The sequence below is a fragment of the Alternaria viburni genome (assembly GCF_023758015.1).
Source record: "Alternaria viburni strain BMP 2772 chromosome Unknown scaffold_21, whole genome shotgun sequence".
In the NCBI taxonomy this organism is placed as follows: Eukaryota; Fungi; Ascomycota; class Dothideomycetes; order Pleosporales; family Pleosporaceae; genus Alternaria; species Alternaria viburni.
In genome coordinates, this window is record NW_026055790.1 from 359,810 (window position 1) to 385,419 (window position 25,610).

General features: G+C 54.0%; 7 protein-coding genes across 7 annotated transcripts; 5 read left to right on the top strand and 2 right to left on the bottom strand.

Moving 5' to 3' along the window:
• Positions 1-124: 124 nt before the first annotated feature.
• Positions 125-1,290, bottom strand: J4E79_008696 (uncharacterized protein; the record flags this gene model as incomplete). The annotated part of the gene is made up of 2 exons (XM_049357551.1): positions 125-966; positions 996-1,290. The coding sequence occupies 2 exons, from the start codon at positions 1,288-1,290 to the stop codon at positions 125-127; spliced, it is 1,137 nt and encodes a 378-aa protein (XP_049208022.1).
• Positions 1,291-1,980: 690 nt separating this feature from the next.
• Positions 1,981-3,858, top strand: J4E79_008697 (uncharacterized protein; the record flags this gene model as incomplete). Its single annotated transcript, XM_049357552.1, has 2 exons — positions 1,981-2,594; positions 2,781-3,858. The coding sequence occupies 2 exons, from the start codon at positions 1,981-1,983 to the stop codon at positions 3,856-3,858; spliced, it is 1,692 nt and encodes a 563-aa protein (XP_049208023.1).
• A 1,136-nt stretch (positions 3,859-4,994) lies between these two features.
• On the top strand, positions 4,995-5,612 carry J4E79_008698 (uncharacterized protein; the record flags this gene model as incomplete). The annotated part of the gene is made up of 1 exon (XM_049357553.1): positions 4,995-5,612. The coding sequence occupies one exon, from the start codon at positions 4,995-4,997 to the stop codon at positions 5,610-5,612; it is 618 nt and encodes a 205-aa protein (XP_049208024.1).
• Positions 5,613-5,969: 357 nt separating this feature from the next.
• Positions 5,970-7,343, bottom strand: J4E79_008699 (uncharacterized protein; the record flags this gene model as incomplete). Its single annotated transcript, XM_049357554.1, has 4 exons — positions 5,970-6,317; positions 6,377-6,678; positions 6,731-7,053; positions 7,105-7,343. 4 exons carry the CDS (start codon positions 7,341-7,343, stop codon positions 5,970-5,972), a joined length of 1,212 nt encoding a protein of 403 aa, XP_049208025.1.
• Positions 7,344-8,834: 1,491 nt separating this feature from the next.
• On the top strand, positions 8,835-14,041 carry J4E79_008700 (uncharacterized protein; the record flags this gene model as incomplete). The annotated part of the gene is made up of 7 exons (XM_049357555.1): positions 8,835-9,113; positions 9,181-11,869; positions 11,977-12,241; positions 12,476-12,505; positions 12,560-12,597; positions 12,659-13,576; positions 13,629-14,041. The coding sequence occupies 7 exons, from the start codon at positions 8,835-8,837 to the stop codon at positions 14,039-14,041; spliced, it is 4,632 nt and encodes a 1,543-aa protein (XP_049208026.1).
• A 3,226-nt stretch (positions 14,042-17,267) lies between these two features.
• On the top strand, positions 17,268-19,315 carry J4E79_008701 (uncharacterized protein; the record flags this gene model as incomplete). The annotated part of the gene is made up of 4 exons (XM_049357556.1): positions 17,268-17,420; positions 17,596-17,848; positions 17,896-18,288; positions 18,339-19,315. The coding sequence occupies 4 exons, from the start codon at positions 17,268-17,270 to the stop codon at positions 19,313-19,315; spliced, it is 1,776 nt and encodes a 591-aa protein (XP_049208027.1).
• A 933-nt stretch (positions 19,316-20,248) lies between these two features.
• J4E79_008702 (uncharacterized protein) lies at positions 20,249-25,011 on the top strand (the record flags this gene model as incomplete). Its single annotated transcript, XM_049357557.1, has 4 exons — positions 20,249-20,430; positions 20,585-20,666; positions 20,715-21,029; positions 21,076-25,011. 4 exons carry the CDS (start codon positions 20,249-20,251, stop codon positions 25,009-25,011), a joined length of 4,515 nt encoding a protein of 1,504 aa, XP_049208028.1.
• Between the last annotated feature and the right edge of the window lie 599 nt (positions 25,012-25,610).

Genomic DNA, 25,610 nt, shown 5'->3' on the forward strand with positions numbered 1-25,610 from the left:
AGCAGCGAAGGCCGGTTTTTACGTTTCCCGCCCGAGGTTTCGCCGGCTGCTGGAGCTAAACCCACCATGAGCTAGCGCGATCTGAAGGATCCTTAGACATTCCCGAGGTCCCCATCGATAATCACTACAGCTCACTCCTCTCACCAGACGTCTCTCTACGCCCTTTCTTGCATCCGTCCAATGCCGCCACCGCCTCATTACTTGCCTTCAAATGCTCGAACTTTGGTGCATCTTCTCCCAATCCCCATGCAAACACACCACCAAGCCCCTTATCCTTCATGACGATCTGCACCTTGCGCTTAATAGCCTCAGGCGTATCCCAGGTCCAGAATAAGTTCTCTTCGGCATCCCAGTAGTACTGTCCACCACCCACCTCGTCATACATACCATTCTCCATCGCACGCTCGTACGATGCGGAAACTTCTTCAGGAACGGCGTCGTGCCATGAGAATGCGCCGGCTTTGCCTAGGTCAGCACCGGTGGTGGGATCTTCCATAAGTTCTGTCGCACAGCCGATGGGGTTGACACTGCATGTCGCATTCGCGGCGGTCTTGTACCATTTGATGTAGAATGCCAGTCCCAAGTTCGCCTTCTCAGGCGGTACGCCGGCGTCGAGGTATGCATCGATGGCTTCAAACGAGTTCTGGATACCGGTATGATGCTTTGTTACGTTGTCGCGACGGTTGAACATGTCGTATGTCATAATGTTCAGGTAGTCGACTGACTCCATGATGGCGGGAATGGTGGAAGGGGTGAAAGCCAGCATGTCGCGTGGTAGACCAGGGACGGCTGCTGAGATAGTCTTCTCAGGCCCTACTGCCGAACGGATTTCTGCTAGTAGCTTGGGGTAAGCAAATATCTCCCAAGCTTTATTGGAGTTGAGATGGCCAGGTGTTTTGTAGTCTTCGCCGTTGCCGCCTGGGTATTCCCAATCCATATCGATACCTTGTGAGGTCAGCTTCTTCTCTGATCAGGTTTGTTTAAGTGCGACACACCATCAGCGCCGGTAGCATCGAGCATAGCCTTGACGTTGCTAGCGAACAGCTTCCGGCTTTCCTCTGTTCTAGCCGCTGTCGAGAAGCCATTCGTATCGCCCCATCCGCCAATTGCGACTTGGACGATCGTTCCATCCGCAAACTTGGGCCGGACTTCTTCAATGGTAGTGAAGAGGGGCCACTCATCTTGGTCTGGAGTGTTGAACGTGTCGGAACGCATAAAGGCAAGAGCTACATCAGTAATGTTTGACACCTGAATTTTCTCCGGTACCACATCATGCTGCCTAATAGGCATTAGTGATGTTGGCTCACGTAGGAGTTGCGGGCTGTGACTTTACCCTGTTAGGTACATGATGTAGTTCAGCCTCGTCGTGGTGGCTGCAGCCGCGAACGTCCAGGCTAGACAAAGCCATAGCCAGTTACGTGTAGCCATGTTTCGCGACTCGTTCGAAGGACAAGATCTCACGAGCTCTTCAGGATGGCACTAAGACATGTCCAGGCGTGGTGTTGTAGTACTAGTGCCCGGTGGTGTCCACGGGTCCCAGGTGCCACTGGTGGCCCGATGATGCCCCGCAGTGTACTAGGACAGTCGGGGGCTAGCGTCCTTGAGCGACAGTCGTAGGTTGAGCGGCCTGTCTCATCTTGAAAGCCTTGCGCCATCACAACGGAAACCGTACAGCTGCCACATGATCAGAGCTACCTAGTCAGTAAAAACTTCATGCATCTTGCTGAGCGACATCTACTTGTAATGGCTCGCTCCGCTCACACTGGACTGTGGCTTGAGAAGTCGGGCGCGATTGGTAGAAAGTAGCCAAGAGCTTCGGCCTTCCGATTGGAGTGTCATCCGCGCATTCCATCTTCAGCCTGGTCGGTCAGGCTAAAGAGACCTGCGACCTCTCAGCCTACATTCTTGCTACAGCATCCCGAGGTCTCCCCTATCTTCGCATGAGCGCACATTCATGCAATCGTTGTCAGGACCGCAGCCATGTCATCGCACCCCACGTCCAGCTCCCCGTCGCCCTATGAAGCTCTACCCTTGTCCTACGGAGAGATACGCGTCCTCGAGGTCGCTGCCGCGAGTGGCGATGAGATCCTCGAGTGTACCTTGGAACGCATTTCGCTCCTTGATCATCCCGTGCCATGCTACGAGACGATATCATATTGCTGGGGACCTCATCGGGACCCGTCCACTATAAAGCTCAATGGGCATCTGGTAGAGGTGCCGGCAAGTTCGGAGGCCGCAGTCAGGCGCATGCGACTCAGGGACAGACCGCGAGTACTCTGGATCGATGCCATATGTATCGATCAGTCATCGATGACAGAACGTAGTGCACAAGTAGCTTTCATGGCAACTGTCTACAGCACCGCGAAGCAAAATCTTGTTTACCTTGGCGAAGACCACAAAGACATGGCTGTCAGAGGTATCAAGGCTCTCGAGGACGTTATGGACGACATGCGCGCCGAGACTGCAGACTTCACCCTAGCGTGGGAAACCATGAGCAATCTCGAAACGGGCAGCTGGTCAATCTCAAATGAACCGTTCAGCGCGAGTATTGACTTCGAAGCTCTTGAAGCCCTTTTCAGTCACCACTGGTTCAGGTAAGACTGCACGCCCACTATTTCACGTCGAGTTGAATTCAGCGGTTATAGACGTCTGTGGGTGCTTCAAGAAGCGGTCCTTGCATCATCCAATACCTGCTATTGGGGCACTTATACTTTGGATCTTCTCGATACAGTACGAGCTGCAGGATGGCTCATGTACAGATATCTATTCATCCCTGATAGTTTTGGCAATGGCGTTGGCTTGCGCTGTGCCTCTGAGATGTTCAAAATCCTCTACCCCCACTCTCGTTGGGTATCGACGCGTGGACATCTAGCCACTATGTTCATGACCATCCGGCAATCCGAAAAGAGTGAGCCAAAAGACAGCATCTTCGCCATTCTGGGGTTACTGGACAAAGACACATCCTTAGAAAACAGCCAAGCGGCATTACTTAAGGTCGACTACACGAAACCGCTTTCTAGCGTATTGCGCGATGCTACACGGTATGCCTTGTGTCAAGGAGGTGGTCTGTCCCCTTTTAACATGATCGATCACGACTTCGATGTGTTGAACGATCCCCAATCGTTTCCGACATGGGCCATTCGCGCAGACCTGCAACGAGAAGCTTGGGACGCTGTGTTGCTACCTAATCATTTCAATGCTAGTGGCGGTCTGGAGGCGCCATCTTTACTTGAGGATGTTTCGTTTGGCGAAGAAGTGCTGCTCCTCGAAGGATTAGCGGTCGATGAAATATATCAAACGACCGCTTCATGCCTTAGAAGTACGTGGGAGACTTACGAAGATTTCCACGAGTGGCTGATCTCCGTCAAGGGCATAGTCTTACGCCATTGCAACATCCCGAGTCAGGAAGAGCTCTTTCTAGCCACTACCTTTACTCTTGTGGCTGGCAGCACCTACCATGGAATGCGCGCACAGTCGAGCGATCTGCATGTTCTTGTAGAATATTTCAAGAGCTTGACTGTGTGCGAGAACGCTGGAGCCGCTGGTGGCATAGGGATCAAGAACGGCTTTGATCTGGCAGTGACTCGGTCGATCTACGACGATTCTCGCGTAGACTATTGCTTAGACCGCCGTTTCTTCGTTACCGGGGCTGGACGCGTAGGTATAGGACCTCGTTGCATGCAACCCGGGGATGTGGTTGTAGTCCTAAGAGGAGGCAGATGGCCCTTCATCATGCGAAAGAAAGGCGACGATTATTGGTTACTTGGTGCGGCGTACGTACATGGCATTATGGACGGCGAGGTGGTGCAGTTACACAACGCTCGGGGCGGATCAGAGGAGGTGTTCCATGTACGATGAAGATGTCTCTCGGCAAGAAGACTCTGGCTAGAGTGCAGCTCTGGTGGGATGGAGTGACGGAGTGTACGAATAGCCCTGCTTCTTCGAGAGACACGTAGACTATAACATTCACCTAATGCGAAGCCAAACCAAAAGCTCAAAGCGCGGAGCTAAACATAGCGAGGGAATCCGGTGTCTAGGTCTTGATCGAAGCAGTGCGGAGGAAGGAATTTGGATGACAACCACCGTTACCGAATGTCCACCTCCCAGTGTACCTTATGAGGGTCCTCACGAGAAGACCATTCAGGCTCGAGCGCGGAAGACAAGAGGAGGCGTTCGATGACGCTTCTTCCTCCGAGAACCGATCCAAGTACTAAAAAAAGAGCGTAAACAGTCAACAGCGGGGATGCCCCAGTGCCTACCCACCCAAGTACGAAATACGCCGGTACGATGCCGGGCTTTCAAGATTTTGCATTGACGATGTTCTCGAAACGTTCGTCCAAGCACTACAGCAATACTACCAGCAGCTGCTGAAACCCACCTTTACGAGCGAAAGTAACATCGCCTTGCGATCTTCCATCGTATTCGACTGGAGGCGACCACATGTGTCTCTCAATGCGACTGTCTACACCGTTAGTTTCCAAGGGCATATCCTCGGCATGAATGTATTCTGGAGACGACATTGCTGTGTCTATTTCGAGCGCATGCCGGCCGAGGCCGCCACCAATCAGAAATCGACAAGGGGCTGCGCTTTCCCTCTTTCGGCTACCTGCCAAGGGCTTCGGGCCTATGCCGTGGCAATTATGCGTCATTTCCGCCCAAAACCTTCTAGACGGTCATGGGAGGGGGGCGCGCCACAGCCGGTGCTTGCCATTGCAGGGTCACGAAAACTGGGGATACGATAATTACCCGACTGGATGAAGTCATAGCGTTGCGCTTTGGTCGTCGGCGCCGAGTGTGGACACCCTTCAGCCTCGTTGAGGACAGGCATGATGTACGACGAGGGGAGGAAATACGAGATTGCATTTGGATATAAGAGAGATGGGATGCTGCTCTCAATAGCCCTTCATCCAACCATCAACTCATCAACTCTACACTAATACTTAATCAACACAACTACCACTCCCACACTTCAACAACACCTCCAAACCTTCAACATGAAGTTCACCGCCGCCGCCGCCATCGCCTCCATGGCCGCTATCTCCTCCGCCCTTCCCCAGGCGTCCGTCTTCCCTCGCCCCGAGGCCGGCGACATCTTCCGTCTGATGTCCCTCCGCTCTGCCACTCCCATCCAGTACGGCAACGTCCAGGCCGCCAACGGCAGCCTCCTCATCAACACTCCCTCGGAGAACAACAAGACCTGCGCCGTCAACGGCGACCGCGAGAACGTCACCAACGGCATCAACTACGCCTCCTTCTCGCTCGACGAGGAGACCGGCAGCGTCTACATCTACACCTTCAACCCCCCTCTCCAGCTCTACGTCGACCGCAGCGGCATGGGCCAGGGCAACGTCCGCTACTCCACTGGTGTCCAGCCCATTGGCAAGAACCAGGAGCGCGGCCCCTTCAAGATCAACGACGACGGTGACCTTGTCTTCGCTGCTGGTGGTCTTTCCGGCGATGTTGGCTTCCAGGCTTGCCCCGGCGCTGTCGGCGGTGGCTGGAAGATCTGGCTCTCTGGTGTTGACAAGCCTGCTGGCTCTGAGGGATGCACTCCCTTCACCATGAAGGCCCTCAAGGAGGAGACCACCTACAAGTGCCTCTACTCTTCTTAGATGCTGAGCTGGTGGAGATCGTTCGATATTGTACATATTTACATCGCATTTGAGCGTTTGCATAGCTTCTTGTTTATAGACTGATGGAATTGGAAATGATAATGTTCATCCATACACCACCTTCCTTCTCGCCTTACTTCGTGATCTTTGATCGAAAGCTTTTGTTATTGACATATGCTGACAGCGGTTTCGGCTCAACGCACGGCCGGACTCAACAACTAAATTACAGACGGAGCGCTTCTCGGAGTCTCTAAGATTACACCAGCATGGATGGCAACACGGTCAGGTCATGGAATCTCCAGCGAAACACATGAGCTTGGCTGCCGGCTTTGATGAGATGTGTCGATCTGGAGTGAGTTAGTTGCCTCTCATCCAAGGATGCCCAAGCAACTCCTTCGCGGTCCACCGATCCTCAGGCCTCCACTGCAACATGCACCTCACAAACCGCAGAAAATTCTCTTTCTTCTCTCCATCTAGATTCTCTTCCGATCCCTCCAAAGTCAAGCCTCGCGGTATGTCTATCTCGGCTATCCAATTCCCTTCACCATCGAAGAACTCTTTACTCCGCGCTCCTCTCTCTAGCAGATCCATCGGCGGCGGACCCAGCATCGCGACTACTTCTGCGAGATGGGCTCTAGTCAGGTATCGCTTTTCGATTGGGTCAATGCCGTGGAAGAGGTGTTTGTCCTCGTATATATCCCAAATCTGTGTGCACCTCGGTCAATGTCTAGTTTCGCAGTCCTCAAGCTTGAGACGCTACATACCATCGCTCCCACGTTCCAGATGTCAGCAGAATAACCCCATTCTGTCTTCAGCATCACCTCTGGACAGCGGTAGACGTCTGGTTGCGCATCGTGAATCTGGGGCTTGTCGCCACGGACTGCAGAGCCGAAGTCTCCAAGGACAACACGACCGTATTCTTTGGGTAATCCGAATTGGCGTGTCGCGTAGATTGGCTTGCCATCGACGACCTTTCGAGGCGAGGGAGATGTCATTTCGGCGTGGACAAAGGCTTTCAAGATGTCTTGATCTTCGATTTCTGTGAGGATGTTGTCGGCTTTTATGTCTACGTTCTTGTTAACAGGATTGTGGACAGACATGTGTTAGGTAGACCGTACCTGTATGTATGACCTTGGCTTCCGTGTGAAGGTAGTCGAGGGCGAGGAACACCTGCGACAATCCAGCTCGTAGCAGCTCATCCGTGAAACGGTGCGTAGGGTTCCTGTTCAAGAGGTCCTTAAAGCTATCCCACATTGGTTTCTGAACGAGACATCGATGATCGCCACCTTGTCGGGGTATGTTAAACAAATCGAGGGCTGTCCGGACGTGTTTGTATCCTGGATGCGAAGCATTGCCTTTGCTTAGGACATTGTACATGTCGTACTCATCCTCGTTCATGCTCTCTCGTGTGAAGACTTTCAAGGTCGTGTAGGCATGGCGGCTGGTTGATGTCAGTATAGGTAGCTAGCATAATGGCCGAATGCTAACTTGCTGTAGATCACGGGCCAGCCAGACAGTGGACGTGACACCGAAACCAAGTTTGCCTACTACTTGGTACTTTGACGCGAAGACATCTCCTATGTTGACAGGGTAGTAGACGCCCCTGTGAAACTCTTCAAGCTGTTCTTCCTCAAACGATACCGCGTCACTGACGACTTCGAACCCAGATGTCGGAAACTTGAGTTGGGGCCATGGTTGCCTTCGAAAAAGCGACTTCGCGAGTTTGAACATGATAAGGTAAAAGGCATGGGCTCAGTAGAGCTCTGAAATCCTCCTCGACCTTGTGGGTTGCTTTGAGACAGATATTGAAGCAAAAGGATTGCAGTAGATTGAGGGGTTGCGGCTGCCTACGATACCGCTATGATAAGGTTGAGAGGAACGACGTGAGAGCTATTGGAATTGGAACGGCCTTGTTGTGAACAAGTGCCAACGCTCTCGAAGAGTAGTAGAGACTAGCTGTCATGCTCCTGGATGGTTGGCTCGCCCTCTAGGTCGCCTCTGGCTTGTCGAAGCCAGGGCAAAAAAGTGCAAAAACATACAACAGCGGGGATTCGCTAGTGGTCACCCACCTAACTACTAATCCGCCGGTACAATGCTTGTATATGGCTGAGCGGACGGGAAGCCTAATTCTCATGGTCCTATGGTCGTATGTGGAAGAAAGGGTGGCTGTTGGGTGATATATTCCCAGTTGACAGTCGACCACGCAACGAACAAGACAGGAACACCAAAAGCGAACCTACCAGCGATGTATCGTGTTCCAAGCCGGGGTTGTGGGTCGTGGGGCCTTGGTGTTTAGCGGGTGCTGAGTTTGACATGCATGCGTTGGAGCTAAGTGGGCCTTTGTCGGCGGGACCAAGGAACTGATCTGGACATATCAGCGGTGCCATCTGCACGCATCTTCATTCGTTGCTGCTACTAGCTGCCAGATGTTATGTTATAGACGACTGTTGGCTTTGAGACTCTGAGACGGTGGTATCTTGGATACAGGTTCGGGTGTAGTCAGCGAGGCGCGTGGAAAGTATAATTCGTACTTCGACGAATGCCTCATTCGCTGGCTATAGCTTTTCAATATTTCCATCTCTTAGATTCAAGGCTCGCTTGGGTTGTTGGTGATGAAGTGGTTGCGAAGCGGAAGCCGTTGGGTATCCAGGTAGGCAGCACGCGTCCCGCCACCTTTCTTTTTCCCACCACACCGCCAGTACTACAACCGTTGTCTGTGAGCGGCAATGAGCATCAAAAATCGATGCGACGATGAGTTGACGTTGCGCGCAATTCGAGATGGTGGCGCACGTGATCTGGTGTCCTGATCTTGGGAGGCAGCTGCGAACCTGTTCGCCGGGATGGTGATCGGACAAAGACCGGCCCATCGGTTCGCGACGTTTTCGGCAGTGTCGCATGCGCCCATGGTCCACGAGGCAGCCACACAGCCTTCATGCTGTACTCTGGTGTATGCTCGACTACGCTGCGTTCATTCGGATCATCGGTATGGTGGCATGGTCTATTACCACATACTGGAGGTTAGTCGGTTGGGTAGCTCGCGGCGTTATCGGGAGTAGGGCTAGTAAGCAGCAATGATTATATCATACCGACGGCCCGAGCTCTCATGTCAAAAGTGCCCTCGCGTCGCAACCGCCTAAACACCTTCTCGCCGCCTTCGACGTCCTGATCTGCCCAGACTCTGCGATAATCAGAGCCCCGGCAATCACAAGCACCATCCGATCGATGCAGGGCCAACAACAGACGCCCTTTCTCCCCAGCATCCCGCTCGCGCACGGCTATCTGACGGCCTCGAAGCACCACCGCCAGCCATTATGCGGTAATAGCGAGGGCTGGGGCCCAATCAGCCCGATACGATATGACTTCACTCCGTGCTTCTTGGACGTGTGGATAGCGGTGGTCGGGGCGTTTGGAATCGTGGGCGGAGTAGGCGCGTTGTGGTATCTCTACAGGAAATGCCCACCGCAGCCTGTGAAGCGCAATTGGCACTTTTACGCGAAGCTGGTATGTTCGAGACTATGGGTTCATCTAGGTGTTAGATTGAGTAGTAGCTAACAATTTGCGCCACCAGACGTCACTCGGCGCCCTCATCGCCACCACAGCAGTCCAGGCAGCCCTCCAAATCGAATACTACAAGGACGTATGGGCCGGTGACTTCCGTTTCTGGACATCGATAATCACCGTCGTCTCTCTCGGGTTCATATTCCACATCCAATACATCGAACACTGGCGGTCGCGAAATGCCAACGGCGTGGTCCTCTTCTACTGGCTCTTTCTGCTCATCGCCTACGCCGTCAAGCTCCGCTCCCTCGTCTCCCAGCAGGTACATCGCGAACATGTGGCATACTTCGCAGTCTTCTGCGCTAGTGTTGGATTGGCTGGGCTCTCATTCATTCTGGAATGGCTGGTCCCGAAGCGCATGAGCGACTACGACATGCTTGGGGATGACGATGAATGTCCATACGAATACGCAGACGTCTTTTCTGTCTTGACATTTGGCTGGATGACGCCGATGATGAAGCAAGGATACAAGACTTTCCTCACCCAGGACAGCCTGTGGAACCTGCGAAAGCGCGACACCACCCGACACACCTCGCAGACATTTGAGGATGCGTGGAAATACGAGATGGAGAAGAAGCGCCCTTCGTTGTGGCTGGCGATGTTCCGCTCATTCGGCGGTCCTTACTTCCGCGGCGCTGCCATCAAGACCATAAGCGACGTCCTGAACTTCGCTCAGCCCCAGTTGCTGAGGCTTCTGATCACTTTCGTCGATTCGTACCGCGCCAACTACCCCGGAGAGCCCCAGCCTCTCATTCGTGGTGCGGCTATCGCGCTTGCCATGTTCGCCGTGTCCGTTTCCCAGACCGCCTGCCTCCACCAATACTTCCAGCGCTCTTTCGAGACCGGCATGCGTATCAAGTCTTCGCTCACGGCTGCCATCTACTCCAAGTCCACCCGTCTATCCAACGAGGGTCGCGCGTCCAAGTCAACTGGTGATATCGTCAACTACATGGCCGTGGATACACAGCGTCTCCAGGATCTAGCGCAATACGGACAACAACTGTGGTCTGCTCCCTTCCAAATCATCCTGTGCATGCTATCGTTGTATCAATTGCTTGGTGTCAGTTGTTTCGCAGGTGTTGCCGCCATGTTCGTCATGATTCCCATCAACGGTGTGATTGCACGGTGGATGAAGACCCTGCAGAAGGAACAGATGAAGAACAAGGATTCGCGTACCAAACTGATTTCTGAGATTCTCAACAACATGAAGTCGATCAAGCTCTACGCTTGGACGACTGCCTTTGCCAACCGCCTGAACACCATCCGAAACGACCAGGAACTCAAGACCTTGCGCAAGATTGGCGCGACCCAGGCCTTCTCCACATTCACATGGTCTACAACTCCGTTCTTGGTGTCTTGCTCAACTTTCGGTGTTTTCGTCTGGACGCAGAACCGTGCTTTGACAACTGACATTGTCTTCCCTGCTCTTACGCTCTTCAACCTCCTCACTTTCCCACTCGCCATCCTCCCTATGGTTATCACCGCCATTGTTGAGGCTAGTGTAGCTGTTGGCCGTATTACTGGCTACCTGACTGCCGATGAGTTGCAGGAGGATGCCGTTATTCGCGAAGACGCTGTGACTGAGAATGGCGACGAGTCGGTGCGCATCCGCGATGCTAGCTTCACTTGGGATAAGAACGCTGAGCGCCGTGCTCTCCATGACATCAACTTCACCGCGCACAAGGGAGACCTCGCGTGTATTGTCGGTCGTGTCGGTGCAGGCAAATCATCGCTTCTTCAAGCAGTTCTCGGTGATCTGTGGAAGATACACGGAGAGGTCGTTCTTCGCGGAAAGACTGCCTATGTTCCACAGTCAGCTTGGGTCATGAACGCTTCTGTTCGCGAGAACATCGTATTTGGTCACCGCTGGGATCCCCAGTTCTACGAGAAGACTGTTAACGCCTGTGCACTACGAGACGACTTTGGCTCCCTTCCCGATGGCGATCAGACCGAAGTTGGCGAACGAGGTATCTCACTCTCAGGTGGTCAAAAGGCTCGTCTTACTCTCGCTCGTGCGGTTTATGCGCGTGCAGACATCTATCTTCTCGATGACTGTCTATCCGCTGTTGACCAGCACGTTGGACGTCATCTCATCGACAACGTACTCGGGCCCAAGGGTTTACTTGCTGGCAAGACCAGAATTCTAGCAACTAACTCCATCCCTGTTCTGATGGAAGCCGACATGATCCTGCTACTGCGCGAAGGAAAGATTCTCGAGAGAGGCAGCTACGGACAACTAATGGCCATGAAGGGTGAAATCGCTCAGCTTATCAAGACATCTCAGAACGAAGATCAGGGAGAAGACGACAGCACTCGCACATCCGACAGCATCATGAGCGATGAAGATTCTACCGTCTACGGTGGTAGTCCCACTGGCGAAGACGACGAGGAAGATCAAGCCGAAGCTGAGGCCGCCCAGGAGGGTGGCGCAACTCTCGCTCCTTTGAGGGTCGGAGGCGGTACGGGCCGCAAGTCGAGCTTCCAGACTCTTCGCCGAGCCAGCACTGCCAGTTTCAAGGGACCTCGCGGCAAGATGAACGATGAAGAGGGCGGCGGGCTCAAGAGCAAGCAGACCAAGGAATTCTCTGAGCAAGGCAAGGTCAAATGGTCCGTTTACGGCGAATATGCAAAGACCAGCAATCTTGCAGCTGTCGCCATCTATCTGATGCTCCTTTTGGGTGCTCAAACATCATCAATCGGTAAGTCGCACAGCCTTGAATGCTTCTACGTGGTCCTTGGCCTTCGAGTAGCACGCTATTGGCTCGTCACTTTTTCGTCTTTTGAGGTTGACGCTAACATCATGCAGGCGCAAGCGTGTGGCTCAAGCATTGGTCAGAGATCAACCAGCATTACGGCGGGAACCCTCATGTGGGGAAATACATCGGCATCTACTTTGCGTTTGGCGTGGGATCTGCTGCCCTGGTCGTGGTGCAGACGTTGATCCTCTGGATTTTCTGCTCCATCGAAGCTAGCAGGAAGCTACACGAGCGGATGGCGTTTGCCATCTTCCGCTCGCCAATGAGCTTCTTTGAGACTACACCTGCAGGACGCATACTCAATCGATTTTCGAGGTAAGTCATTGCCGCGGTCCGGTCCACGTCTGCCGATACCTTGTTCATGCACTCTCCTCGCCGAGCATGTTTGACCTGTTCGCCCACTTCCTCGCCGAACACGAGTGAGTGGGGGAGGCGGAAAGGCGGTGGTGGAGGTCGTCTTAACCAGTCTAACCGTCGCCCACTGCCTCGCCGAGCATGACCCTGGACCCATATTTTTACTTCACCGACACTGGCTAACTTATTTGACAGTGACATCTACCGAGTCGACGAAGTTCTAGCGTGAGTTCATCTCTTTGAATCGTCTGCCGGTGGCTTTCTAACATGTGCCTCTAGCCGAACGTTCAACATGCTCTTCGTCAATTCCGCCCGAGGTATGCAGCCACCCCACACTCAACCCGTTTTGTGTAACACTTGACTGACTGACCGATGCAGCTGGCTTCACCCTTGTCGTCATTTCGTGGTCGACCCCGGCTTTCGTTGCGCTTATCCTGCCGCTCGGCGCACTCTACCTTTACATCCAGCGATATTACCTGCGCACATCACGGGAGCTCAAGCGCCTCGACAGCGTTAGCCGCAGTCCAATCTACGCCCACTTCCAGGAGAGTCTCAGCGGCATGAGCACAATCCGCGCGTACAACCAGCAGAAGCGTTTCGAGATGGAGAATGAGTGGCGTGTCGATGCCAATCTGCGTGCATACTACCCTTCCATTAGCGCCAACCGATGGCTGGCTGTTCGCCTAGAATTCCTTGGCTCAGTCATCATCTTGGCTGCTGCGGGTCTCGCCATCGTGTCCGTCGCTAGCCACAGCGGCTTAACGGCTGGTACGGTGGGTCTGGCCATGTCGTATGCGCTTCAGATCACTCAAAGTCTCAACTGGATCGTTCGCCAGACTGTTGAAGTGGAGACCAACATCGTTTCTGTGGAACGTGTGCTTGAGTATGCCGCGCTACCCAGTGAGGCGCCTGAGATCATTTCCAAGAACCGGCCACCAATCAGCTGGCCGTCCCAGGGCGCTGTCACATTCGACAACTATAGCACCCGATATCGGCCTGGTCTTGACTTGGTGCTGAAGAACGTCAACCTCTCCATCAAGCCAAAGGAGAAGATTGGTGTCGTCGGGCGAACAGGCGCTGGCAAGAGTTCACTCACCCTTGCACTTTTCCGCATCATCGAGCCTGCGGAGGGTAATGTAAGCATCGACAACCTTAACACCAGCACTATTGGTCTACTCGATCTCCGCAGGCGCTTGGCCATCATCCCACAAGATGCAGCGCTCTTCGAAGGTACCGTTCGCGACAACCTCGATCCAGGCCATGTTCACGACGACACCGAGCTCTGGAGTGTACTGGGTAAGTCCGCTCCAACCCATCTCACCCAACATGCAACTAACCATTGTCATAGACCACGCCCGCCTGAAAGACCACATCTCCTCCATGCCCGGCAAACTCGACGCCACCATCAACGAAGGCGGCTCCAACCTCTCCTCCGGTCAACGCCAACTCGTCTCCCTCGCACGCGCCCTCCTAACTCCCTCCAACATCCTCGTCCTGGACGAAGCCACCGCCGCCGTCGACGTCGAAACCGACGCTATGCTGCAAACCACGCTCCGCACCAGCATGTTCAACAACCGCACAATCATCACTATCGCGCATCGCATCAACACCATTTTGGACTCGGACAGGATCATCGTGCTGGACAAGGGCGAGGTCAAGGAGTTTGATAGCCCGGCGGAGTTGGTCAGACGGAAGGGGCTGTTCTACGAGTTGGTGAAGGAGGCGGGGTTGTTGAATGCGTTGGATATGAGTCAGTCGTAAGGGGGAAGTGACTGACAAAGATAGAAGAGGTGTGTGGAGAGTGTTGACACATTAGTCTTTTTGGGGACGTTTCCAGAATAGATACGTTGGAGTTGCACCGTTTTCATAGCATGGCGTGGCGTTGTGGTGAGCGGAAAACTTTCAGCGACAGTGGAGGGGAGGCGAGAAAAGTAGTTTCGCGGTTTACTCGCAGGTGGTTGATGAAGTTGAAGTGGAAACGTGCATAAAATTTTAATACTGGGTTTAACGTGCATTTGCTTCTGACTTTCTTGCCTCCGAGCCAAGATGATAGGTTGGCAGTGGCAAGACATGGTTATCGAGATGCTGGTTTTCAGTGGGCATGAATTCTCTATGGACATCATCAGACAGATATGGCAATGCATCACTACAACCTCCTGAGGAACAGTGAAATGAACATGTGACGTGAGAAGTCTAGAATATATCGCGGTCTACATATTGCAGCGCCATTCCACCAAGTCTAGTCTCTAGGAGTAGCTGGAAGCAAAAGCCGTTGGGCGCGGCTACAGAAACCGCACTCTGACCTCGGCGATCAGAACCATGTGATTGTTCACTTGGCGAGCCCACACACTGCGTTAGTATCTTGCATCATACCTACGTCTCCGTATCAATCACCATCCAGTATCAGCGTTCTGACGCTCAAGCTTCGGAAGCAAACGTTTCACCATCCAACCCCAATTTTACACCTCCATCATCGCTGTGTACCTTGACTTAGCGGTGAATGCCATGCAGCACCACCACTCCACGTTCCAGAAGCTCACCCGGCTCCAGTCCCGCTACCCCTGCGCCTTCGATACGAAACTACTTTCCGGCGTCACGCACGCATTGACAGCCTCTGCACGGCCATTTATCTAACTTCGTAACTCGACGCGAAAAACGGGCTCGAAGCGACATCCACCCGCCGCCTACGCCCCTGCTTACACGAGGGCCCCGTCCCCCAGCCCAAGTTGCGAGGTGAGCGTATGTGACACGACAGCCGTGGACGACTAAACGCGGTTCACCACCTTCCGCTTCTTGCGGGTGGCGCATATATGCCGGAGCCTAACATCACTAACAAGAAGCGAAGAAGGAGGGGATTGGTGCATGTTACTGGGTGGACGGTGCGGAAACGGAAGCTGGACGTGGGTGGTGCATACAACGGGTGTAGACTTGCATGCAGATAGTGTGCGTTTAGTTTAGCCCAGCGGCCCGTTGCCGTATTAGAACTACGTTGTGCAACGGGGTGACACGTTATCTCCGCTTTACTAGTGCGAGGGCGGTGTGGCGCTCGGGAGAGAGAGGGAAGTCTGGGTCTGGTTTGGGTGTGTCGATACGATTTGATCTGCTAGAGGTTGACTTGTTTAGACCTGGAAGGCTATTGGCGGTGAGTTAGGTCAGTGGTGGAAAATTGGGGGTAGAACAGCAGGAAGGGGAGTTGCATGTCGCGGCGATGTGCAGGAATATTTGTTCAGTATTGTTCCAGTGCGCACGCAGTAGCGAGATGGGACGTTTTTGTCTAACTTGTTCTGGGCGTTCTTACAGCTAGATCGATCAGATACTGAGTCAGACTGAACTCAATCTCACGCCAACAGCCTGGTAAGCGGATGTGCGGTGCGGGCCTGAGCGACATCGTAACGGGATCTGTGAAGGATTTCTTTGTATCTCGTTTAGACCAGTCTGGCCATGGCGTTAAACTGGACGTAGAAATCGGTAGTCAAAGACCCTTTGGCTGCTCGAGCGGCTATGTATCTTTGGTTCGGGGATGCGGGAAGGTTGTCTCAACCTCCACTGCCCCTCCGCCCCATCCGATGGCTGGCGGAAATGCGGTAAGCGAGGTTGGCGAGCAAGGACGATCCCGAGGATCAACGAAACCCACAGAACGGCGAGGTCTAGCCATCCCTGGTCTTCCGAAAAGCGCCATCGTCGAAGTGTGTGCTAGCGTACTTCCTCACGTGGGATGTGTAAAGGTGGAAGGTGGGGTACTGCGTCCTGACACGTCCACATCCAATATATAATCGGATGTTGATTTCGGTATCTGCCACAGTGACGATGGCAGTGTGCAGGTGTTCGATGCCCAACAGATCTCCCATGGAACCACTCATCGGAGATTCGAGGCCTCCAGATACGATTTGCTGATTTGCATGATGGAATCCCACGGCACGACCCCGTGTCCGTTATGCAGCATGCTTTAGCGCTAGTGTGTATACATCCTTGTGGAGACAATCGACCCCTGTTCGCGCCTAACACTCGTCATCTTTTCGGCATCGTGTCGACTGAGAGTGAAGGCAGGTGCGGACGGGGAAGCGGGAGTCATGCACAAGACGTCTCCGCAAGCCCAATTCAGATGCAAAGGCCTGATGAGGCCTCAATCCCTTAACACCTGCGGTAGCCCTCGAGTCGACATCCGCGGGGTGGCCAGATCATGCGATGTCTTCTCTCGTTTGCTGAAATGCCGGGGTGTTGTCGTCGCCAAGTGGATTCTGTGAGGTTACGTGCAGTAGATAGGAGTCGAACAGTGCAGGGCTCAGTTGTCATAGCAGAATAAGGCCTGCTTTATAACCTGAGAGCCCGGTCAATACATTCGGTCCTATTGTTGCTGTCAGTATCACGTTCTTGTATTTGCATTTTATCCTTGGAACCGTGGCTCTTTTTTAGGTTTGCATCATTGGCACACAATCTTCGGAAGACCGGTCAGGCTTGTGTGCCACCCTCCTCCGATTCCGCACACAGCCTTTTTCGGCTAGCCACCTTATCCAAGTCTCGTTGCTGTAGGTTAAGGCCCGTGACGAGTCGTACCTCCCATTGCTGTTGGATATAGCAGAGGCTTTTCGTTGGCATCCAGCTCGGCATCCAGCTCTGGCTTATCTCGGATCTGCAGCGGAAGAGGGGCATCTTGCGTTCATCCAAAGACTGGGGTTCCTCTAGAACTTGCTCTTTCAGGTAAGCACTGCCAGCGCAATAGGTTAAGCGAAGTGTGCGCACTCCAAAACTGTACTCGACTAGTCTATGTAGATGATCTTGGTCATTTCGTCAAGCAATACTGCCTCATTCGGTCGCTCCAGGGTCATGGCTCCTGTAGAGTATAAGATGCTAACTGACCGATGCGTAGCCTGTTCGTACTTTCGAGCTTTCCTCGGGCGCCATAAGACGGAAAAATTCGCCCATACGACACAAAGGCGATCCATCGATCAGTTCGCGGGATTCGCTAGCTGCAGCTCCATAGCTACCGATGGCGATGTTCCGGGCTGTGGACCCATTGGCTCCTCACGCGAAGGACCGGCGACCAATACGGAAGGACGATGGCGGCGCCATGGCGGTAGACCGATTTGGGGAAAACGCATGGGCGATGGTTCACGCTGGTGATGTGAAGGAGCAGTCGTCGGTGAGTACGGTTTCTTTTTGCGTTCGGGGGCACTATAGATAAGGTTTCGGGTCCTCCCTCCACATGAGCCGCTGGCGCGACGATTAGCGGCCGCCTTGGCCCAAATAACCGGACCCGGCAGGCGCGTGGCATCATAGACGGCAATAGCGATGAGCACATATGCTGACTTCTCCAGGCAACATCCTCGCACGCTGTCGAAGCCACCGTCAAGAAGGACGAACCAGAGGAGCCCGTTGCCGTCCCTACACCTATCGGCTGCTGGAAGGTCATCTCGCCTGAGGGCCGAGAGGAACGCGTCTTTAGGCCCATCCCCGGCTTCGAACACCTATGCAACGGCCCAGCAAAGTCGCAGGGAGTAGCCCGTCTGGCAGATCCGCCTAAAGCCATCCCCACGCCAGTCTACCAGTCTGCCGTGGTTCAGGTACCGGGTAAGATCAAATGCCTGCTCTGTGTGCGCCCCCGCTAACAGGCCCAGCTACGTCGGGAGATGGTCAACCCAAGAGCCGGAAGAGGACTCGGTCGCGCGCAGGAGAACCGCGTCAAGGCGCAGCTCAGAACTTCAGCGAGGATGGAGACGACGAGCAGTACGACGACAGAGATGTCCCTGTGGCAACACAGAAGTCTTACACCTTCTACATTGGCGATGTCAAACCGTTGATGGGCTTCTTCCACCGAAGACTCGACGAGCTCACTATGAAGCCAGTGCGGCCCATCGTCACGGCTTGGGTCAAGCAACTGGAGCCTAAGCGTCTCAGCCTGTACGGGCCCTACCACAAGAAGCTGCCTAAGGAGCAGCCCTCTGAATGCACCCCACCTTGGTGGCCCCACGATGTGCCCTACGAAGAGCCTTCACATCTAGACAAGGCGGGTAAGTCATCATATTCGTCTCCGAACGTGAGTTACAGCTAATTTTCCTAGGCCTTTTGAAACTTGCAGTCGATCTCATGCTTCAGCACCGCAAAATCGACGAGGCCAAGCGTAGAAGTCCATGGGTCGCCAAGCTCAAACACGCCGCGCAGTATGCCGTTGAGACCACGCCGCCAGACCAGTTCTCCTCGTCGAAAGGATCCAGATTCAGTGAGCGGATGCAAGGCCGAGCCCTATCCGAGATTCTACCGAACCTCTTCGACATTGCGCAATTATACGAAGACCACATCTTCAACTACAACCTCTTCGAAGGCAAACACAACCAGGACCCCCGTAGAGGGACGCATGTGACTTGGCAGCCATTGACGAGACCGCCACGCCAGCAACCCGTGCCTAGGAAGCGCTTCCGACGGGCCAGGGCTACTCCACCTCCGAGAATAGAGCCTGACGCCGATGTATCTGGCAACGAGACCGAGGTTGACAACACCGCGACTGAGTCGCACCTGCCACGGGAGGAGAAAGCTCGGCGACCTCAAACATCCCAACAGCAAGCGCAAGCTCCCATTCGAGGACCGGCGATATCCCAACCACAACACATGCATCCATGCAGCTCTACTACGACACCCAACACCTCTTTTGGTCAGTCGATGCACTCTCTTCATCTAGATGAGGACATGGACCTAGATATCAAGGTGGCCAACCACACCCCGTTTCACAACCAAACCCGCGGTCAGAGCGACTTGCAATGCAGCCAGCCAATGCAGTATTGTACTAGTCGTTCGGGCTACCACCATGTACCGCAGTCACGACAGGTTCCTGGCTCGAACAACGTAGTGCCAGTGTCTGCATCAGCATACCACCAGCCATTCACCATGTTCGACACACCGTACCACCACCAAGACGAGAGTACCGCCTTTAACAGCAATACCGGATATCCTTACGAGTATGACATGTTCGTCCCGTCGTTCTTCGACGGCCTACCGCACTTGTCCAGCATCAGCTGTGAGTCGGAAGGCTCTCATCATTAATCGCCTGCGACTTAGCGTGCATTATTTCGTCTTGCTTACATGCTCCAATCCGTTTCGGTTCATCTTTATGTTTTTCTTTCTTCGGAACGACTCACGATTGCGACGATCTCATTACTCATCTTCTATCATATCGCATTTGTCAAGCTCCGTTCCAGCACAGCGACTGGGCACCTCCCATGCTGGATGCCTCGGCACACTCGCTGGAATATGCTTTGGTGCATTTTCTTGATTTTGCATTCTACATGGTCCATGTCTTGCAATATACCCCATACGACGTCACGCCGCCCACGACTGCATTGCAATGACGCTGATACAAAAGTTCATGGCTGTTTAGTGGAGGAAGTAATTGGATAGGGAACGGATTGCCTATGTTTGGGACTGTTCTTGCTGAAAGGCGTTGTATAAAACCTGGGGGGTAGCTGGTCTTTCAAGAAGTGGATGGAGATGGGTGACCGCCAGTATTGCGGAGGCGAGGCGGTCAAACCCACGTAGAGGTAAATACGGGGAGAAAAGACATGTAAGTATCGCACGTCGATAGTTACGCATTTCGGATATGTTAGATATCAATCAAGATATCGAATCTACTAGCTTCTGAAGGCTAAGCGTGATGTTATGAGTGAATTGAGCTGTTGATGTTGCAAGCAAGGGTGAAAGTGGACGCGGCGACTCGGGCACCAGCCACACGTCGTCTGCCAAGGCGCTAGGACCGCGTCACAGACCCGGGCTCTGAGCTCATCCGTGGCTCTCTTGTTCGCGACACGGATGGGCCTTTGATGCTTTCTCGCAGCGCCCGCCAGTCGCACTCAACCCGACTCGGCCACCAGCGCAACCGACCCGACTACCGATTTCTCGCCGCACCCGGAACCTCACTGTCGCATTCGCCATTGACCCTGGCTGATCGCGCACTAACACGCTCGTGATAGAGTCGCGACTATGGCGACACCGCGAGGTGGGAGAGGCGCCGGTGGAGGCGATCGAGGGCGCGGTCCCAAAGGCGGCAACAACTCGAATGCGAATCGCGCACGCGGCAGGAACAATGCGCAGAACGAAGAGCGACCGGCGCAAGGTCTATATAAGGGCGGGCAGGGACGCCAGAAGAACGACTCCGGCAATTCGTAAGTCGACACACCCTCTGACGTTAGCACAGGGCGCGGGCGGACCGAGGGCGCCATCACCAGGATGCATACTACACCACCGCCGCCGTCGCGATCTATACTAGACGAGGGCCTCCATCGCCGCTCGCGGCCTATTCTAACTCGATACCTATAGGAACGCTTCCACTTCGAATCCGTTCGGCGGGAATTCTGCGCCTTCCTTCGCGCCCCACGAATACCAGAAGCGACTGCAACACGTAAGGACTACAGATATCTTGTCTTTTAGTCAATACTGACAGGCACAGATCAAAGCGGAGCGCCCCAAGATCCGCGAGAAGTTCGTCCGCGATGGTCTCATGAACCCTGAAGGCCAGATGCGCCTGATCGACTCCGTCAAGCTGTACGGTCTTTGCCAGGAAATGTGCCCGGAATACGAGCGCGTGCGTCGCATAGTCGAACTGGACGTCAAGGCCCCCGAATGTACACCCGAGACCCAACACCTACCCTCCCGTAGCCAGCGCATCGCAGATGAGTCGCGCATGGTCAAGGCATACGCGCGGTCAGCGGCAGGCATGGACGTAGAGCTGGTCTCAGAGATTCGGTCGCCAGCCACCTGCTTGGTAAGTTAGCGGAACTCTCTACATGATCGTGATTTAATATCCGCAGAAAACCCTCAAGTACCTGTATGGCCGCCTAGACGAAGACGATTTCCAGTTCCTCCACTCATGGCTTTGGGACCGCACACGAGCCGTTCGAAAGGACCTCCGCACACAACGTATCGAGAACAGGGCCGACATCGCCGTACTACTCACCTCGCTCGAGTACAGCGCCCGCTTCTACATGCTTTCGGCTCACCATATGGCGCGGAGTACCAAGGACGATTACTCGCATCAACAAGACGTCGAGCAGCTGAATCAGACCCTCATTTCACTGAAGGAGCGATACGCCGACAACCGACGCGCCAACATCATCTCAGAATGCGAGGCCGAGTTTTGGGCATATCGACTGATTCTCGCTCCCATCTACGCCAACACCCAGCTAGAGAACGAACTCCATCGTCTTCCTAGCGACCTGCGAAACAACCCGCGCGTTCAGACCGCTCTCGAGATCTTCCGTCTCCTCAAGTCCATCCTCATTCACAGGAATTACGACAACTGGGTACAATGCCAGTCGAATTGGAAGCGGTTTTGGGAGTTGATCAAGTCGCCGCGGGTATCATATCTAATGGCATGTGCGGCCGCTATATCCTTCAACAGGGTCCGTCACGTTGCACTGGATGTAGTCTGGCGTTGCTACCGAGTCGGTCTCTACAGGCATCAAGTTTCCGTCGAATTCTGGACAACCGACCGGCTGAGAGAAGTACTCGGCATGGACACTGAAGACGAGGCCGTTGAGTTTTGCGAGGCGCACGGTTTTGTCTTCGAATTCAACGAGGCAGGACAGCGCTTTATGGATATCAAACAGAAGCACTACGACAGGAAAGCGAATGTCCTCGCCAAGGCTGACATCAAGCCTCAATTCTTCTCCGCAACTATCGTCGAAGCCAAGCGATGTGGTCGTCCCTTGTCGACTGTCATCGCAGGCATGACTGTGAAGGAAGCCAAGAAGGGCGGGCTGTCTGCTACGCAAGCTCAACAGATGGAAGACCAGACGTCATTGTTCATTCCAGAGACCACCAGTGTCTTCAAACAGCAACCTTCCGACGCAACACCATCTGCTGGTGGCTTCGGCTTCAACGCGACCGCATCTCCCTTTCAGCCGAATGGCAATTCCACGACAACTCCAAATCCATTCGCGAAAGCCGTCCAGCCTGGCCTATTCGATCCTTCCAAGAATAGCATTCAGTTTGGACAGCCGGCGGACGCGAAGGCCAATCCATTCCTGCGCAAGGACACCAACTCATTCCAGTCAACACCGACTGCGCCATCATCAAACCCTTTCCTGAAGAACAACACTGCGCAATCGGAATCTACGACGCCACAGACTGCTGCAAATCCTTTCTTGAAGTTCAACAATGCTGCGAAGTCCGAGCCAACCAGCACACCGACTCCCGCCAATCCTTTCCTGAAGAACAACACCGCGCAGCCTCAGTCTACGACACCTCAAGCTCCAGCGAACCTCTTCAACCCAATAGCATCATACTCACCTGATCAAGTGAAAGCTGAAGCTGAATTCCAGAAAGGATTCCATTGGGGCGAAGAGCTTCCGTCTACGACTACACCGACTACCGTAAGTCCTTTCTTGAAGAACAACGCCGCGGCTACGACTACACCCAAGGCAGCTCCTGCTTTCAACTTTACTGGGTCTTCGTTCAACGCTACACCCTCGCAAGAAACCCCACAACAGTCCTTCACCCCATCAGGAACACCGCCTCCGACGGATACTTCTCCACAAGAAGATGAAGCACAGAAGGCAGAGAAGGAGGCAGCTGAGAAGCAACGGAAACTGGACGAAGCACGCCAACGTGTACAGGAAGCCCAACGAGCAAAGCAAGCGAAGGAAGCAGAGCAGAAGCGTGAGGCCGAGGCTGCGGAAGCTGCGGCTGCGCGACAACGGCAAGAACAGGCTGATCGAGAGCGTAAGGCACGCGAGCAGCAAGAAGAGTTGGCTCGACAGGCGAGATTCCGTCAAGCACGAGAGGAGGAAGCACGGCAAACACGAATACGAGAGAAGGACTCGGCATTGCATGCGCTCACGGCGGATGTTATGTTCCACCCCCAGGAGGGATTGCTGATGCAGTTCGTCGAAAACGCTGCTATGAATTTAGCGAAGGAAGCTGCAATCACTGTAGAGATGGAGAGGAGAGTGGCGATGGTAGATCAGAAGCATAAGAGATATCTAGATGAGTTGAAGCGGGCAGGCTTGGCCAAGATGATGTTGGCGGTGCAAAAGAAGAAGAAATTGCAGAAGGCACGAGAGAGGAGGAAGCGACTGAAAGAGCAGCGGGCAAAGGCGGAGGCCGGACCAGACGAAGAACCGGCAGACGCGCCTGCACCGGTACAGCCGACAACATCGAACGGTAAGACGACAGCAATAGTACCACCAGAGGGGCGATCGGTGTCTCAGCAACCTTCGAATTCTCGGCGCGCCAAGCGAACGCAACAGCGACACCAGGCTCAGAGCTCGGAGACGAATGGTGTGAACTCTGCCAAATCGGTGCCGGTCAACAACCCATCTCCTGAGTCTACGTTTGACAAGAGCACAAGCAACGCCAGCACATCAATCACCGCATACTCCCAGGCATACCAGCAAGCCGTTGCGAATGCACCAGTAGACCGGACCGAGACGGACTGGTTCAGGTTGCGCGCTATGGGCATCGACCCGAGCAAGCACCGGAAGCGCAGCTTCGACTTTGGTTCATCAGACGAAGAGAAGCCCAAGCTCATCGAGCCCAAGCGACCCAAGTTGTCACCAGCGTCGCCTGCACCGGAGCAACATGAGCAGTCAGCACCGAGAACTATGCTCGAAGAACAGCGCGCTCGTGCTGATGCCATCAAGGAGTCCTTTAGGCAGTCAACATCCACGACATCACCGTCTCACTCCTTCAACGGCGCGATGTCGTTTAGTGGACGGTCTTCATTCAACGATTCAACGAACGATCTCATCGCAAGGGCCCGACGGACGCTGGCAGATTCAAGGGCTGAGATGCCGCCTCCTTCTTTCGCCCCAGGCAAGTCGTATCGATCAGGATCATTCGATGCAAATGCCAGCCAGCTCATCGCACGGGCTAGGGGTCTTGCATCTCCCGCGGCCACTTCGTCAAATGTCCAACACGACTGGAGTCGCAGCGTGCCCAACCTTGGACTCTCGGCATCTCAGAGCCGACAGTCCACATACGGCACATCGATGTACGGCAGCATCCTCCGCACTAGCACATCCACCAAGAACCGTCCAGCATACTGGGAACGCACAAGCCGCTTCGTACCACGCCATCTTTACGGCCAAGGCGCAGAAGCTGTTCGCGCCTACAGAATCGAAAATGGTCTCAGCAAATCACCTGCCAGCACCCGGCCCGCCAGCACAGAGCCACTGAATATCTCCTCACCGATACCCACGCAGCTTTCCTTCGTCGAGCAGACTTCATCCCAGCCGATGAGCTACAAGCAAGACCAGTTCACTAGCGATTTTGCATCAATGAACGGCGCACACGTCATCGATGTCGATGCTCAGGATGAGCACGCCATCATGACCGACAACGAAGAGGACGTCCAGTCTTACAACCACTTCGGCACTACATCATCTTATCCCGAAGCTCAGTTCACTCCTTCCCAGGCTGCACCCTACCAGCAACATCAGGAGCAGGAGCAACAGGAAGAGTACTACGACCGAGACGCAGAAGACCAAGACGCAGACTCCGAGATGCACGACGGCGATGACGAGGAGCTGCTCGATTACGACCAGGACTCTGATCTTGATGAAGAAGACGAGATCGAAGAAGATGAGGATGCAGAGTCTTTTGATGAGGAAGACGAGGACGAAGACGAAGATGAAGATGAAGGTAGCGAGAATGGCAGTGATGAAGGCGGCGGCGGTGCAGCTGATCCCGGTGCGAACGGCAAACCAGGTGCGACGGAAGACGATGCTATTGAATTGTCGGATTAGTCGTCTGATCCTTCTGTCCCCCTGTCATGGCCCACGCTGCACTATTGAACCGCAGTCGCACACAGCATCCACGCGTCACACGAGTACTGCGATCACGGAGATCGCAGTCGAGGAATGAGTTTGGAGGAAGAGGAGGAGGAAGTGTATCATATAAGGATTTTGTATGCATAGCGAGGGCGTTTCTTGGGTTCTTTTTCTTCAAACAAGCATGGCATGGTGTGGATTAGCATGGACATGGACTGGGTATGGAGTAATGATACCCAATGGGCGCATGGTTTGGCAGAAAAGCACCGCATGGTGAGAGACAATGTGCAAAAGGTGTTTTATGATGTGCTTAATTATCTTGTGTATTGTGTGGGGATGAGTGATGTCTATGGTGTTGTGATGTCGGTAGTGATGCTTGCGAGCAGCGATGTGATGCGATGCGTCGTGGGGAAACGCTCATCGCGGTATCACTGAATGACCAGAAGCGGGATTTGGCTGAGCAGTCCTCTGGACCTGGGACTGGGGTGCTGTGTCCGTCGTATGTAGTGTATGATGGTGTGATGTTGTGGTGGGTTGTAGTGGGCTGTGGTGGTGCTAGTTTTGATGTTTTTATT